The 14,916-nt window shown below is 37.9% G+C and overlaps 1 protein-coding gene across 2 annotated transcripts; it reads left to right on the forward strand.

Annotated features, from left to right (window-relative positions):
* Window positions 1-1,240: 1,240 nt before the first annotated feature.
* hdhd2 (haloacid dehalogenase-like hydrolase domain containing 2) lies at window positions 1,241-14,898 on the forward strand. 2 transcript variants are annotated; one of them, XM_079365188.1, is made up of 9 exons: window positions 1,241-1,326; window positions 4,454-4,563; window positions 5,391-5,493; window positions 5,694-5,799; window positions 12,422-12,506; window positions 13,250-13,415; window positions 13,667-13,717; window positions 13,954-14,017; window positions 14,624-14,898. In XM_079365188.1, the coding sequence occupies exons 2-9, from the start codon at window positions 4,463-4,465 to the stop codon at window positions 14,725-14,727; spliced, it is 780 nt and encodes a 259-aa protein (XP_079221314.1). In that variant the 5' UTR covers window positions 1,241-1,326; window positions 4,454-4,462; the 3' UTR covers window positions 14,728-14,898. The 2 variants fall into 2 exon arrangements, with proteins under 2 accessions (XP_079221314.1, XP_079221313.1); XM_079365187.1 differs by lacking the exon at window positions 1,241-1,326 and adding an exon at window positions 3,419-4,176.
* The last annotated feature ends 18 nt before the right edge of the window (window positions 14,899-14,916 follow it).

A 14,916-nucleotide genomic window follows, 5' to 3' on the forward strand; every position in this document is an offset into this window, starting at 1 on the left:
CTTCAGTTATAAATTCGTGGAAAAGGGGATCTGCTGGAATTAGAAACATATGTTTATCAGAGAGATTTGCACAGTAAAGCCATGTTGAGCTGTGATTAGTCAGAGTTTAGCTGTGGGTCTGGATTACAATATGAGGGGTCATAGGCAACTACATAGATCTGCATTACAAAGGTCAGGATGTGAGGTGTTTTGGTTGTAAACAGAAAAAAACAGAGTTTGACAAGTTGGTTTCTTTAAATTTGAGGTGAAACTCAAGTAAACTTGTTAAAAACTTAAAAGGGGACACAAATAAATTTAGTTCATCTAACCCCAAAATGTACCTTGAATATTACTTGGTTCTCTTTGATAAATATTTTTAAAAAAGAAAAAATATGATTAATTTGAAATAATGTTTAAAAACTTTGTTTGTTGGGAGTAAACCACAGAAGAATAGAATAAAAAAGTTACAACAGCTTTAGAGTGCTTTGTAATCTCAAGTCAAATTACTTTTTTTTAGTTGTTGTTGGGTTTCTTTACTGATATCTACATCTTAAAAAGAGAACAATTGAAGGCAAAAAATTACTTCTTATAGACTACCTCTACAATTCAACAAAAATGCAAGTAGACATTTTATCCAAAAAGAAAAACATTTTTTCCCTAGAATATAAACAGAAATTGCATGTTTGTTTTAAATCCTGTAGCTATAAAAATAAATGAAATAAGAAACACAAAAAATAAACACTGTAAAAACAAAAACAGCGACAAAGGTCATTTATTTCAAAGCTATGAAGTGCACAGGCCTACTATTCACGTACAAAAAAATACAAAAAAACCCATTAACATCCAGTGTTATTCACTGGAGGAATATGAAAAGAGGATTTGATCCGAGTTGTCTGGCATCATGCAGAGAGGGGTTGTGATAATTCTGATAATACCTCCCAAAATATAAAATCTATGTGAATGCCCTAAAAGACCCACTAATGCAATGCGTTTGTTGTTAGTGGAATGGGACGCATGTTTTATTATTATTATTATTATTATTAATATTATTATTATTATTCTAATGAGTGATTTAGTGGTTAAAGATAACCCTCTTATTTGATTAAAACAAAAAAAAACAAACAAACAAAGAGGCTAGCTGATACTAAAGAAAAAAGAATAACAATCATTTAATCCTAAAAAGAAAATGTAATCAATCCTTATTTGAAGGACCGTTGCAGCTGGGGCGTTGTTTGAGCTGTAGGGGCCACCGTAAGTTCGACGAGAAAAAAAAAAACTGTCTTTAAATCACCGAAGAAGAAACTGAACGTCATCAGGAAGAAACTGGTGGAGCTGCTGTCACTGAAGGTTTGCTGAATCCCGTTAGGGTTTTTTGTTTTCATGCAGGGCAGGGTTTATATATTTATATATTATATTATATATTATACGTTATTGAGATCCAGTGCACTTTAATTCCCTTATAAAACATTTTGTATTACTATAAAAGTAGCCAAACTAAATGTGCAGAACGATAGCTACATAATAGCAACTGCTTTGCCCAGATTAATAATGTTGTTTGTTATACGACTAATTATAAAGCAAGGTAAGACTACTTACCTGCAGTTTGTTGTCTATTTAAACAGTACTGTTTATTTACCACATTCGTCAGTATGAGTGATGCTTGGCCAGTAGACGTAAGTAGGCTTACAGAAATCATGTTTCAGAGATATCCTATAGTGGCGTGTACACAATTGATTAAATATGCAAAATGTATGCGAAAATAGCTACTGTAAGCCAAAGAAACAAAAATATTATATGACAAAACATTCAAACAAAAAAGTGGTACCTAATATTAGACTTAATAACTAAACAACACAAGTAGGCTACATTGATACAGGTGTTGTGTTGAACAAATGGCCTATAATGTACAACCTAAATATAACTATGATTGTTATGTTGTATTTTAGGGCTTCTGAAGTTTGAAAAATGCTAAACTCTCATCCTCTTGCTTTGTACCAATTATGCGATCTTGCAACTTATTACATCTGTTCATAACCTGTAAACTGATTCCAATTTACCCTTGAGCAGTGAAAGTAGAAGTATTATACACTTGCAATAGTTCATGTTGTATAACAAAACGTGCCAGTTTAAGGGGTATAGCTTAATTTCATTGTCTGACTTGGCGAATGCAAATATATGTTGATGCACTTTAACTCATTCTGTCTCAGCCCTCTCAGCTTAACGTTAACGCTTTGACTTTATAATTCTTTCATTGAGCAAGGAAGTGCAAAAACATGTGATGTGCAGGTCACAGTGGCGGCAAAAGTCCTCCATGTCCCGTATCTTCTGTCAAGGCTCTGGACACCACCACCTGCCACCTCTCCTGTAGCTGCCACTTTCCAGGACCTCTGAAGGGCTTTTTTTTAATTAATAAAAAAAAACAAAAAACTTCTCATAGAGTCTCTTATTGGCAGGGGAACACCCAGCGACCTCATTCTAATGGGGCCTCCTTCCGGACTCCACCCACAGCAGCACTGTTTGGAGAATGGCATCATGCTCCTGTTGCACTCTCCATTCTGCTGACCTAACAACCTGTGCTGCTCTGCAGGCTAGTCTGTCTTCGCTGAACATGGGGTCGTGACCCTCCTCCGTGCAGTGCTCCACCTCCCAAGCCTCCCTCTTTTTGCAATACCGACTGCCATCAGAAGCACAGGAGCGGCAGGACATAGCATCAGCCTTTGCATGGTGAACTCCAGCCATGTACTCCACCTGGAAGGTGTATGGCGCCAGCTCCTCCAGCTGAGTGTGCAATCTGCCCCTCTGGTTCCTTGAAGGACATCAGCCACTGGAGGGCTGCATGGTCTGATATGACTAGAGATGCACCAAAACCACTTTTTTGGAAACAGAGTACAAGTACCTACATTTGGGTACTCACTGATACAGAGTACCGTTACAAGTACTTATTAATGCCACTGAAATGGAGGAATAACTTGGTTTTGAAGATGATAAAAGACAAATAGGCACACAGACAGAAAGACACAGTTAGACAGACAGACAGACAGACAGACAGTTAGACACACATACAGTTAAAGACACAGCTAGACACACGCACACAGTTAGACACAGACAAACAGACATAAGGTTAAACACACAGACAAACGGGTAGACAGACAGGCACTCACAAGCAGGCACACTAAACGTAGGTACTTTACCTCGGATCGAGTACAGGAGCAAACACGGTGTCTGATGTGATGAAGGCTGGGAACCTCATACTCCTCCAAAGCACTTAGAAGACGACGAAATCCTGTATTATCGACAACAGACTGGGGTGAGCACAGTAGATTCTGTCAAGGTCTTCTTCATCACAATCTATACCAAATATTTAATAAAACAGAGAATGCGAGATGTGTCTGTTTCCGGTTGTCGACTTCTTTGGTTCAATTTTCATTGTACATGTTAGATAATGCAATAAGCTGCGCTGAATAGTTTTGCACATCTTTGGTCAATGAAACAAGAATACAGTGAAAGCGTTAACAACATTAGGCTAAGTCGGCTTTGGGAGAACGAGTTAACGTGCATCAACATATATTTTGCATTCGCCAAGTCGGACAACAAAATTATGCAATATCCCTTAAACTGGCATGTGTTATTAAACAACATGAACTACTGCACATGAATTCTACTTTGTACACGGACCCCTAAGCAACCTTGCCACAGACAAACACAAGCTCATTCAGAGCATGTAAGTGTGACAGAAATCCAAGCATATCTAAATTGTAGGGGATCACATGCTCAAATATAAACCAAAATCTGTATTTTAGGCAGGAAGTATTGGGACAAGGCAGACTATAATCCTCTCAGTTTGTCCTGATACAGGTTTGAAAGGCCCAGTAATCGGGTGAATTTTGCCACTACTGATGTGAATTATGATTATAAACGTATCATCTCTAAAATCACATTATTGTCAAAGATTAAGCTTTTTAAAACCAAATAAAGCTCCATTTACAGCATATGTTGTTGCTTAGAGTGTAGTAATCAGAGACTGCACTCCAAGCACCTCTTATCTAACTGTATACTTCATGAGGATTAAAACCTGTTGATTTTTGTTTTTTTTCTATATAATCATCCATCCATCTGCCTTTATCTGAGGTGTGGTCACAGAGGCAGCAAGGGTGGATATCTCACTTCAGTATTAACTAACAGGAATTTCTTTAAAGAGTAATTCCTGGGTAGGGCAGTATGTAATAAATGTAATAAAATAAAATAACTCAGGCAAGGCAAGACATTTTTCTACTTGTATGAGTTAGTCCGTTTAAACAGTTTCAGTATAGTTGCAGCATATTTCATGTCTCGCCAAATAGAATGCTAATGTGAGTACAAAGCAGAGCAAGCTCCCCTGACAACTATGTTGTCATTGTCACATGCCACTTTATCTCTACAACCCACCTAGCCTTTTCTGAATTTCTGTGCATTTTCACCATGTTCTTTATGACAGCTTCCAAGCATGGCAGGCCGAAAGGCTCTAAAGGCTGTTCTCATCGACCTGAGTGGAACTCTTCACATAGAAGACATAGCAGTACCAGGGGCACAGGATGCTCTGAATAGGTAAGGAAGAGCCCAAAAATATCATTTGGCAAATTTACTCATGGATGCACTTTTTAGTACAAAAACCCTTGTACATTTTCATTTCAATTTTCTCTTTCCAGTGGAAAAACATGAAATTGATTCATTTTTTTTCTCTTATCTTTTTTTTCTTAAGCTTTTATCACTGCTAATTTTTACCTTTCTTCCTTATCCTTAAACAAAACGATTTGTATATTTTGCTTTGTCTTTTAATTATTATTATTATTTTTTGACACATGTTTACATAAAAAAAATAAAATGAAGAAAAAGAATAAAATCCTGCAAGAGCAAACATTAAATAAAAACGTATATGCACAAAAAAAACGACAACACTTCTAGGGCTGGTTGATTTGACCTTAAATCAATTTTGGATTCAAGTCAACTACGAATATTGAACGATTATTTCTTTTAGGTTTTGCTTTCTACTGTAAACATGCTCCACTATCAAAGCTCGAATATTGTTTCTAATGAAAGAATAATCACATGGAATGAAAACAACACAGTTTAGTTTTAAAGTAGAAATTAACGTCTCTTAAAAAGTACAAAATAAACAACTTGGATTTCTTGCTAACTGTTTTTCCGCAGTGTTTATATTTGACTTCTTTTTGTCGTTTAGACAAGATGTGTCCAAACGACATTGCTTTAATGTTGTGGATTAGACGTGTTAACACCTGAAAATAACTGAAATAACTGACATGGGCAAGCTTAAATCGATTAATTATTGTATATGTCGATTGCAATTTAATTGCCAAGTCCTAAACACTTCTTTAGTGTTTTTAATCACATGATATTTGGTGAATTGTTTTCAGATTACGCCAGGCTTCTGTAGCTGTGAAATTTGTGACCAATACAACAAAGGAGAGTAAGAGGAACTTAATGATACGATTGCAGCGACTCAACTTCAACCTCCAGGTAAAGACATCGAAAACAATATTTATTTTTACTGCTAGTGCTTTATAATAATAGGGAAATAGAAAAGTTAATTCAAACAAAAATGTGTATATCACTAAAAAATCAGCAGCACAAGGACATCCTCCAAACACAATCTGTGATGCTTATGCTATTTTTAACCTAAGACGTGCTTAGTTTAAAAAAATTCCTTCCCACTGCAGGAACAGGAGATCTTCACCTCACTAAGTGCCACAAGGAGTTTATTATTGCAGAAGCAATACAGACCACTTTTGCTGGTAGAGGACAGCGCACTTGAAGATTTTACTGGTAAGGACAGCTTGCGTGTGTAAAGCCCCGTGTTCACCAAGCAGTTCGGTATGAAAAAACAATCGATGGGTAATTAAACATGGAAGGGTTGTATTTGCCGTTGTCGCATGGGATGTGAAGATCATTTCAACCAATCAACTGACTGCAGTGTCTAGCTTCACCTTTTCGGGTCAGATTGATGTTTGATGTACCAAAAAGTAGGATGGTACGCTTCGGTTATTTGGAGATCTTTTAGTCAATGCTTTAGTCTATGGAAACGCCACAAAATGTATGCTGTACTGAGACAAAACAAACTGAACCGCTTGGTGGAAACGATGTTGAATAGATATAGGATAGTTTTTACTTTTTCTTAATTTTTCAATTAATCAAATAATATTAAACTGAAAAATAACTAATAAGCACTATTGTTATTATAGTTAAATGCTATTGAGTAACCCCTTTGTAATGCATACATTAATAACTTAACATCTTACATTTACATTTCAGTTTGTCTTTTATTTTGCAGTCAAAACATCTATTTTAGGTTTTATGTTAAAGGGTGATTGTTTAAGAATAAATAAAATGTGTTGGTGAACCCCACCAGCAGATTGCAAATCACTGACATATTGTATACCCCCCTCATCCAGTCCTTCCAAAGCATGTAGAATAATCTACTTGGAAAAGGCAACTTACATCTTTATCCCTTTAACGTTCTGGTCGACCATATGGTAGAGCACATTTTGAATCACTATATCTTACTGAAAAACATGTTTTACTTAATTCCACCTGTTTCAGCCATCTCTACCAGTTGTTGAGGTACGTTATACTAAAAAGGTCCACTAGATGTCACTGCGTTTTGAAATAGCATGCAGAGGAAGTTAGCCTCCTCACAGGAAGTTAGCTAGAGCAAAACCACTCCTGACATGAGGCCTCTTTTTGCCATAATTTTCAAATGTATGCTCATGTTTTCTGACATATTATCATGCCTGAGGAGTTACTGAACAGAACTGTGTAACTTGAATGATAAAAAGAAAGACGAAAAAGGGTCAAATAATTTTTGCAAAACGTGCTCGACCAAACGGTTCATTTGGCGCTTTATGGTAAAGGTAGTGAAGCTAAGCAAATGTAATTAAAATGGACTATTTGCTAAAAATAATAAAACTTCTGATCATTAATTGATGTTCATATGATACATTTTGATATAATATCATTATATATGATGAAATGACTTTAGAAAGTTGTCTAAAAACATGCTTGACCAAATGGTTCAGTTGTCCTTTAGTTGTAAGACGGTACATTAAAATTTTTTGTAAAATAAAAATAATTTACAATTTCTGTGAAATTAAAACACTATTACTGTTGATTTAATGTGATTTCATCATGAAATATATCAGTATGGTATTTCACTTTCATTTTTGCAAATAGTAGATGGATGCGAAAACATTTTATGGTGCTAGGCCGCGCACCTTTCTGGCCCTTATACCAGAAAATCCTCAAGACTCTGATGCTGATCTAAGTGATGATGATGATGACTGTACAGAGGATCCTGATTATCAGCCCACACAAGTAGAAGAGACTGGGGATTCTTCTTTTGACTCTCTGGATGAGGAGGAAGTTGCTTCAACAAGCACACCTACCAAACCAACGCCCCATAAGAAGAGAAGAGGGAAAAATGTCCTCAAAACCATTTCCTTTGAAGAGATAGAGGACAGCCCTGACCCTAGTTCTGGATGTCTGGGTGTCAAGTGCATTGGCACTGCTTCCTTGATGACAGACAAAGAACTGATGAAGAAAGGTCGTGGAGCTTTTGATTACCGGTCAGCTGAAGGGGTGAAATGGTCTGACAACAAATGTGTCAACCTTCTCAGCAATGCATGTGGGATCAAGCCTCTTTCAACTGTCAAATGGTGGAGCAAGGAGGCCCATGCAAAGATCTCCATCCCATGCCCATCATTCATTCTTGCCTAGAATGAGCATATGGGAGGCATTGATCTTTCTGACATGCTGGTGCACTTGTACAAGACTCCAGCCAAGTCAAGGCGATGGTACATTCCTCTGTTTGGTTACATCCTTGACCTGTGCATCTCAAATTCCAGGCTGGTCTACAAGAGGGACTGTGGCCTACTGAAAGAGAAGCTGATCCCTCTCAAAAGGTTTCGACTGGCAGTTGTGCACAGTTTGAAGCAAGTCAACAAGCCTGCATCCAAAGTTGGCCGACCATCTACCTCCTCCCCACCACACGAGCCATCTCAGAAGAAACGCTACTGCCCAAGACCCTCACAATCACAACCAGATGTGCGGTATGACAACTGTGGGCATTTGCCACTTCACTGTGACAAGCGGGGACGGTGCAACCTCTGTCCAGGTGGAAGTGCCAGAAATCCATGGTTTTCCTGTGTTTGAATGCAAACCAGCAATGCTTCGTAGCATACCACCAGAAATGAATGGATCCAAAAACATTTGTGCAGTTGCACCACCAGATAGCTGAGCAATTTTGATTTATTTCTACTGTTGTCTACAGTTTATTTTATTTTTTCTACATTTTCTGTATTTGTCAATGTATTTTGATACATTGGCTGTTTTAAGTTATTCAATTTTGAAAGTATGTTATAATTTTCAGTTGTATATGTAGTCATGTTCATAGAAAGAGTCATCTATGCATAGAAATATCTTTTATTTCAGTTAAATGCATAAAAATCTATGCAGATTATTGAAAATGCACGTTTACCATGAAGCGACATCTCAACCGTTTGGTAGAGGTCAATATTTCAAAAACTATGGGGTCTGTTAAAAAAAAATTTTTTAATTGTTGTTATTAGTGCCCCAAGGAAATAGAAAATATAAAGAAAAAATTTTTTCATTGCTTTTTTCTTGGTGAGGACTTTAAAGGGTTATTCACTTTTGCACCGATAGGACAGCCTAGATGGCGATACAGCAAGAAGAAATAAACAAACTTTGAAAATAATATTTCAAATTAAAAGTCTCTGAACATAAACGTATTTAAACATGAAGAATTCAGATTAGCCACCCATACCCATTGTACAACAGATGTGTAATAACACCTATTATTCAGGTGCCTTTAATATTGTCAATGAAGGTAAGAACAAGCAACATTTATTATGTAGACTTTAAGCTTGACCCTAACCTCTGCAGTTCTGATGGATCCGTCCTGACTTGCGATCGTCAATTCTCAAATCGGCCACTTAGCTCTTGGCAGCAATGGATCAATGATAAGAACTAGTCAACCACAAAGATGTGTGAAGTTGTTCCGTATGAACTGGATCCAAAACTGGCACACCAGGTCAGTGGTTCCAAAAGTAGGAGTCATGAGACTGCATATATCTGTCATTGTGAAAATAAAAAAAGTAGTTCAACAGATTCTTGAGGTTCTTCAACTGTTTCTTACAATGAATTACCAAAATAATATATTGGGCTGTTATAATACCCCTATTTGGTTAGATGTAATTCTGTGCCCTGCTGTGCGCATCATTCAATGTTTTAACCACTTTCAGGAAAAATGGGGTTCACCAGTTGCTAGCACCATTATTTTGGGGGTTCACAGGCTGGGAAGATCTCTTCTTTGTTTGGATTCTGGAGTTTTCACAACCTTTCTCCCACTTGGATCAGGCATGTTGAGGAGTCCCACATTTTGGAGCAAGGCTGACCAAATGACTGTTGCCTGGCACATGTTTCTTTGAGAGCAGTGACTTCTTCTGGGAAGCTATAACCTTGAAAATATCTCAACAGTAGAACCTCAGCATCTTGATGATGGAGGTCATACTCAATGTTTGCACCTTCAACAGAGACTGGTGTATAACAGCGAGGAATGGATACTCTTCTGAGGTTTTGTATCTCATTCTCCCAAGTTTCCCAGGCTTGCTGAGGTAAATTGTGATCATCCCACTCCCTCTGCTTCAGCCAGACCTGTTGAATGAGCACCTTTTCACTTGTTGTGAATGGTACTATGAACCCCAAGGGGCTCTTACTGACTGGCCAGTACTTGATGAGTCATCCATATAGCAGCTCTGCAGTACTGATGTGAGCATATCTGGATGGCTGTCTTAGTGATTACGAGTGGCTGCTTCAAAGCGAAGATGACAACACATGGACTGATTTTCTGGTAGACATCTAGTGGGTCTTCACAGTGCAGGTCTCTCCAGATGAACCGGTGGAGAGGACTATCTTCAGGCAAAAAGACATTTACCCCATCCTGGTGCTGCCTGAATCGTACACCAGCAATGGCAGTCCCAGTGTGGGTCCAGGTAAGAGCTGATGATGCCCTGATGCCTATATGAGCATCAGGCAAGTCATTGCAGCTGAAAACTAGCAATGACTTGTTGTGACACACAAGGTGATGAGAAAGATACCACGCCTCCTCGAGCTGATCCACCTCCTGACTTTCTTGACATATACAGACTGAATGAGCTTGCAGATCTCATCTGAGGATAGAACAGCTCTCTTTGGATGCTTCTTGAGTCTTTTCTCTGTGTCTCTCAGGTGAGACATAACAGAATATTCAGAGCTGTACATGGCTGCAGTGGGACCCAACATAAGTGATGGATGCTGTCCAGTTACCAGATCCAGACCTGAAGCAGTAAATGTTCCCTGTACTTTGTAACGCTTCTGTTACAATTCTGTTCTGTATAGTGCCCTCCCACTTGTGTGTTGTTGGTTTTTCCCTGTCTGTCTTGCGCCTCCTGTTTCTCACCCCATGTGTGTCTTCTGTGTGCAATCAGCGGGGTGTGGCAGCCAGCTGATCCTCATCATTTTATCAACCACCTGTTCATATATACCTGGACTCTTCAACCAATCCTCGCCGGATTATTGTAACTACTTCAGTGGTAGCGTAACTCAAATCTTGGCTCCAGTAACTTCTTTGTGAAAATATTATTTTTACATGTTCCTCGTTACTAATTTTTTTCTCGTGTTTCTTCCCTGCGTCATCAGTGTGACAACTAGACTCACCTGCTGCCTGCTGCTCTGCAAATCGACACTCCCTTCACGCATGTTTTTTTGTGGACTTCAAGATATTCACTCAGTGAATATCACTCACCTTCCCTCTCACAGGAGAGCACGGACACTCGTTTCACTTCCCCTCCCTCGTTGCTTACTGTTCACGTTGGTACTATAAAGAACACTGTTAATCTTGAAACCTGTCTCTGAGTCGTGTGCCTGGGTCTAAATATTACTCACCTCTGTGCATCATAACAGCTTCTGTGGATTCCCTACCAGATTTGTGTCAGCTCTGTCAACACAGGGCAAAGGACAAGAGTCTTGCATTCCCCTTCCAACTGGAGCTGCTGAACAGCAGTCGGTAAAATCATAGTCTGCTGAGCCCCATCATCCAAGACAGCTAAAGTTTCCGTTGGCCTTGTATCGTTGTACAACAGTACCTGAACAACCTGAAGGAGTACTTTGCCTGAGTAGAGGCAGGGTGTCAGATAGACTCGACTCTCTGAGGCTGTTGACTTTTGCTCTGACGTTGAATTACCTGATGGAGGACCTCGAGGGGAATGTAACGACAATTGCCACTGGGTTTCTAGAGGTAGCCTGTCTCAGGTGCATGGACACATGAACACTTTCAGCAGCGTCTTCCTGCTGCTATCCACTTGTCCAGGTCTGCAATGGACCGCTTCAATGTAGGGCTCTTTTTCTATTGCAGAAAAGCAAATTTCTTGTTATTGGATAACCGGGGATTGTTTGAGATACTCTAATGAATGGAATCTGTTCCATGATACACAGCTACAGGAGTCTCTCTTATTGGGAGCGCTGCACCAATCTTCTTGACAGACGCTGCTGGGCTTTGCCTTAAAGACAACTATTCAAGTCTTGTAGGTTGTACGCGTAGAGACTTGCACTGTTAGGTTTGCCCTACAAACAATACACTGTACCCGTCTCTATAAAACTTTGGTAGCTTGCTGAGTAAGTGGCTGACATGTAAGCAGCAGTTGAGCTCCATACCTCGAGGCACCTGTTAGGAGAGTAGTATACTCACCAAAAGGTGGAACTATAGAGCAAAGCTCTGGAAAGTATGGGCATCCTCGGCTCAATATTTCAAAATAAAAGTCTCCAAAAATAAAAGCCTAAACATAAGAATTCAGAACACTTAGCTAAAATAAAGAGGTGGAAAATACTGAGAGCCTACTTGAGAGCCAGGGTTTGGTTAATCTTTTCTGGACAAGATATATGGGTATAATGTACACTTTGGAAGAGTACCCCATCTCTCCCCGAAAGTACATATTTGTGAATATCATGTTCAATTTTTCACAATAACTCTCTCATATCATCTCCTCCTGATTTTACACAGTGGTCCTTCAACCCATAGTTTGAAGTTGTATTATTTTACCTTCATTCTGCTAAAAGCATGATAGAAAAAGGTATTGTAAAAAATGAATGTGCTAATGTTCAGATCTACAGAAACTGTTAGCCTTTAAAACTATACAATACCAAAGGTGCCAATAAACAGACAAAAAGTGAGGTGTTCTAGGAGCTACTTGCTACTGGAACCAGCTTTTTTTTTTTCAACTTTTCACTTTAACCAAACCTACATTTGAACATAATACTTAATACTAAGCAAATAACTGGCTTTTTTTTCTTTTTTTATGATACACTAATTGTAATGAATGTAATGTTTATTTTGTAGGTATTGACACGTCGGAGCCAAATGCTGTTGTTATTGGACTTGCTCCTGATGACTTCAACTACCAAATGCTCAACAAGGCTTTCAGGTGATGAAGTTCACAAATTCTTAATTAAATTACAGATAAATTGAGAAGCTTACCTGACATATTTGTAATAACACATTATGTATTTAGCATCGTCAACATTTTACTTCACTTGTTACAATGTCCACATTTGGAAATAAATGTCCTGAAAGCAATTTGAAATACATTTCCTCACATTTTTTTCCCAATTCATAGTACTCCAGTAGTATGATGCATTATGTAATATCCAACCAGAAAGGATATCTTCAATCATAACACTCAATTTACATTACAACAACATTGAATGAAGCATTCTATGCCAGTGTGTCTGTCTAATGCACAATAAAACTTTGTGTGCATTTTACTTTTAATTTCTATCAAGCTAAGATATGCGGTCGCATGTGACGTTTTGACCAATGGTAATTATTGCTATGTTAATGCTCAACTAAAAGTATCTTTTGAAAATAATTCTAGGCCGTATGATTCATGCTAGAATGTCTCAAGCGGATGTTGTGCTGTATATTGATTTTCATTAATGAATTTGAGATTATATCATGCACCCTATAACTACGTTTTTATAAATGGACAATGCAACTTCCACATGTTAGAATAACCACTGTAATATGTAGTTATTTTTAATAGAAATCTCAGGGAAATGTATAATACCTTACACGGTTACATGATGAGGCTCAAAATCAAGTGTGGCCCTGATTTTCTTGTTCATTTTAAATTATTGCAGCCTGTTTAACATGTAAATTTTTCCCCAGATTGATTCTCAAAGGCGCTCCTCTCATCGCCATTCATAAGGCCCGGTACTACAAACGTATGGATGGTTTGGCCTTGGGCCCCGGGCCCTTTGTTACAGCACTTGAATATGCCACAGACTGTAAAGCTACAGTAGTAGGGAAGCCAGAAAATACTTTTTTCATGCAGGTGAAAATTTTTTATATGATATTGTTTCGATGTTTAAGTTAATTCACAAAAGCCTTTTTATTTATTTTCAAATACATTTTAAATTGAGTGGAATACAAATAAACCTTTCAATATACATACATTTTTGACCTATTGTAGTATAATTTTCTCAAGTATGAGTCCCCTATTTCTTGTTATTTTATTTTTGTGATATTGTCTAAATTAATGTAATTGGGAAATTTGATATACCTCTTTCTCTTTTGGTAAAACAGGCTCTGTCTGATCTAGGATGTAGGCCAGATGAAGCTATCATGATAGGAGATGTAAGTACTGTATATTGTTTATCAGGTTTCACTATCAGCAAGTCTGCTGTATTTATCCTTGAATAACCCAAAGAATCTTGGCCACAGTTGAGGCCGATTCAATTTTGAGACAATCATTCTAAATAAAAACTTGTTTTAAAGTATCAGTAAATGTTCACGAAATAATTCTTAGAAAATAGCAGTAAAATTTATGATAATTTAATTTGTGTTCTGAGGCTGTTTGCATTTTTCCACAGGATGCCAGAGATGACGTGGGTGGGGCTCAGAACACAGGAATGTTGGGAATTTTGGTCAGGACAGGTAATATATAAACTTCCCTCAGCTAACTCTTATGCATCCAGCCTCCAGCATTCACCCATCGCTCAACCACAATTTGTTATTCTTTCACTCTTCCTCATCTCTCAATCTTATTTCAATTAAATGTCTTAATTGAAACCTAAAGATAATGAAATTTTCCTTTTGGTCTAATCTTGTTCTTATCCTTTTCTTGTAATAATTATAGAACCTTTTATTTACAATGCATTTTACATTTCAAACAAATCTATGCAGTGGCTTTTCAGGCTGATAGCCAGTCCTACCTTACTTCTTCAGCCTACATTGGGAGGTTGAGGGTTCAATCCCCAGCTCCTGCAACATGTGTCCTTGGGCAAGACACCCAACCCTGAATAGCTCCCACTGCTGCGTCAGGGGGTGAATGTGTATAAATGGGATTACTTATTTCTGATGGTCAATATACGCAGCATACATAGCAAACACTGCCATTAGTGTGGATGGGTAGGTATGACGTGGTGTAAAAGTACTTTGAATAGTCAGAATAAGTGTATGTATATATATATATATATATATATATATATATATATATATATATATATGCTCAAGTCCATTTACCATTCTTTCATCTTCCAGGTAAATACAGAGAAGGCGATGAGAACAAAATCAACCCTTCTCCCCACCTGACATGTGACAGTTTTCCAGACGCTGTTGAACACATCCTAAAGAACCTGTTATGAGCTTCTAACTTTAGAAGTCTACAGCCTCAATTTTTTTTCCATATGTAACATACACTTGTAACTGTTCTAGATTAATGGTGCTTTAACTTTTACACTTGTAACTGTACAAAAGTTAATGTGATTTAAAAGTGGAGGGAAGTAACTAAAATAAACCTCACAGTAGACTCCCTTTATTTCCATCTTCATATC

This window comes from Symphodus melops (genome assembly GCF_947650265.1).
Source record: "Symphodus melops genome assembly, chromosome: 16".
NCBI classification, from domain to species: domain Eukaryota; kingdom Metazoa; phylum Chordata; class Actinopteri; order Labriformes; family Labridae; genus Symphodus; species Symphodus melops.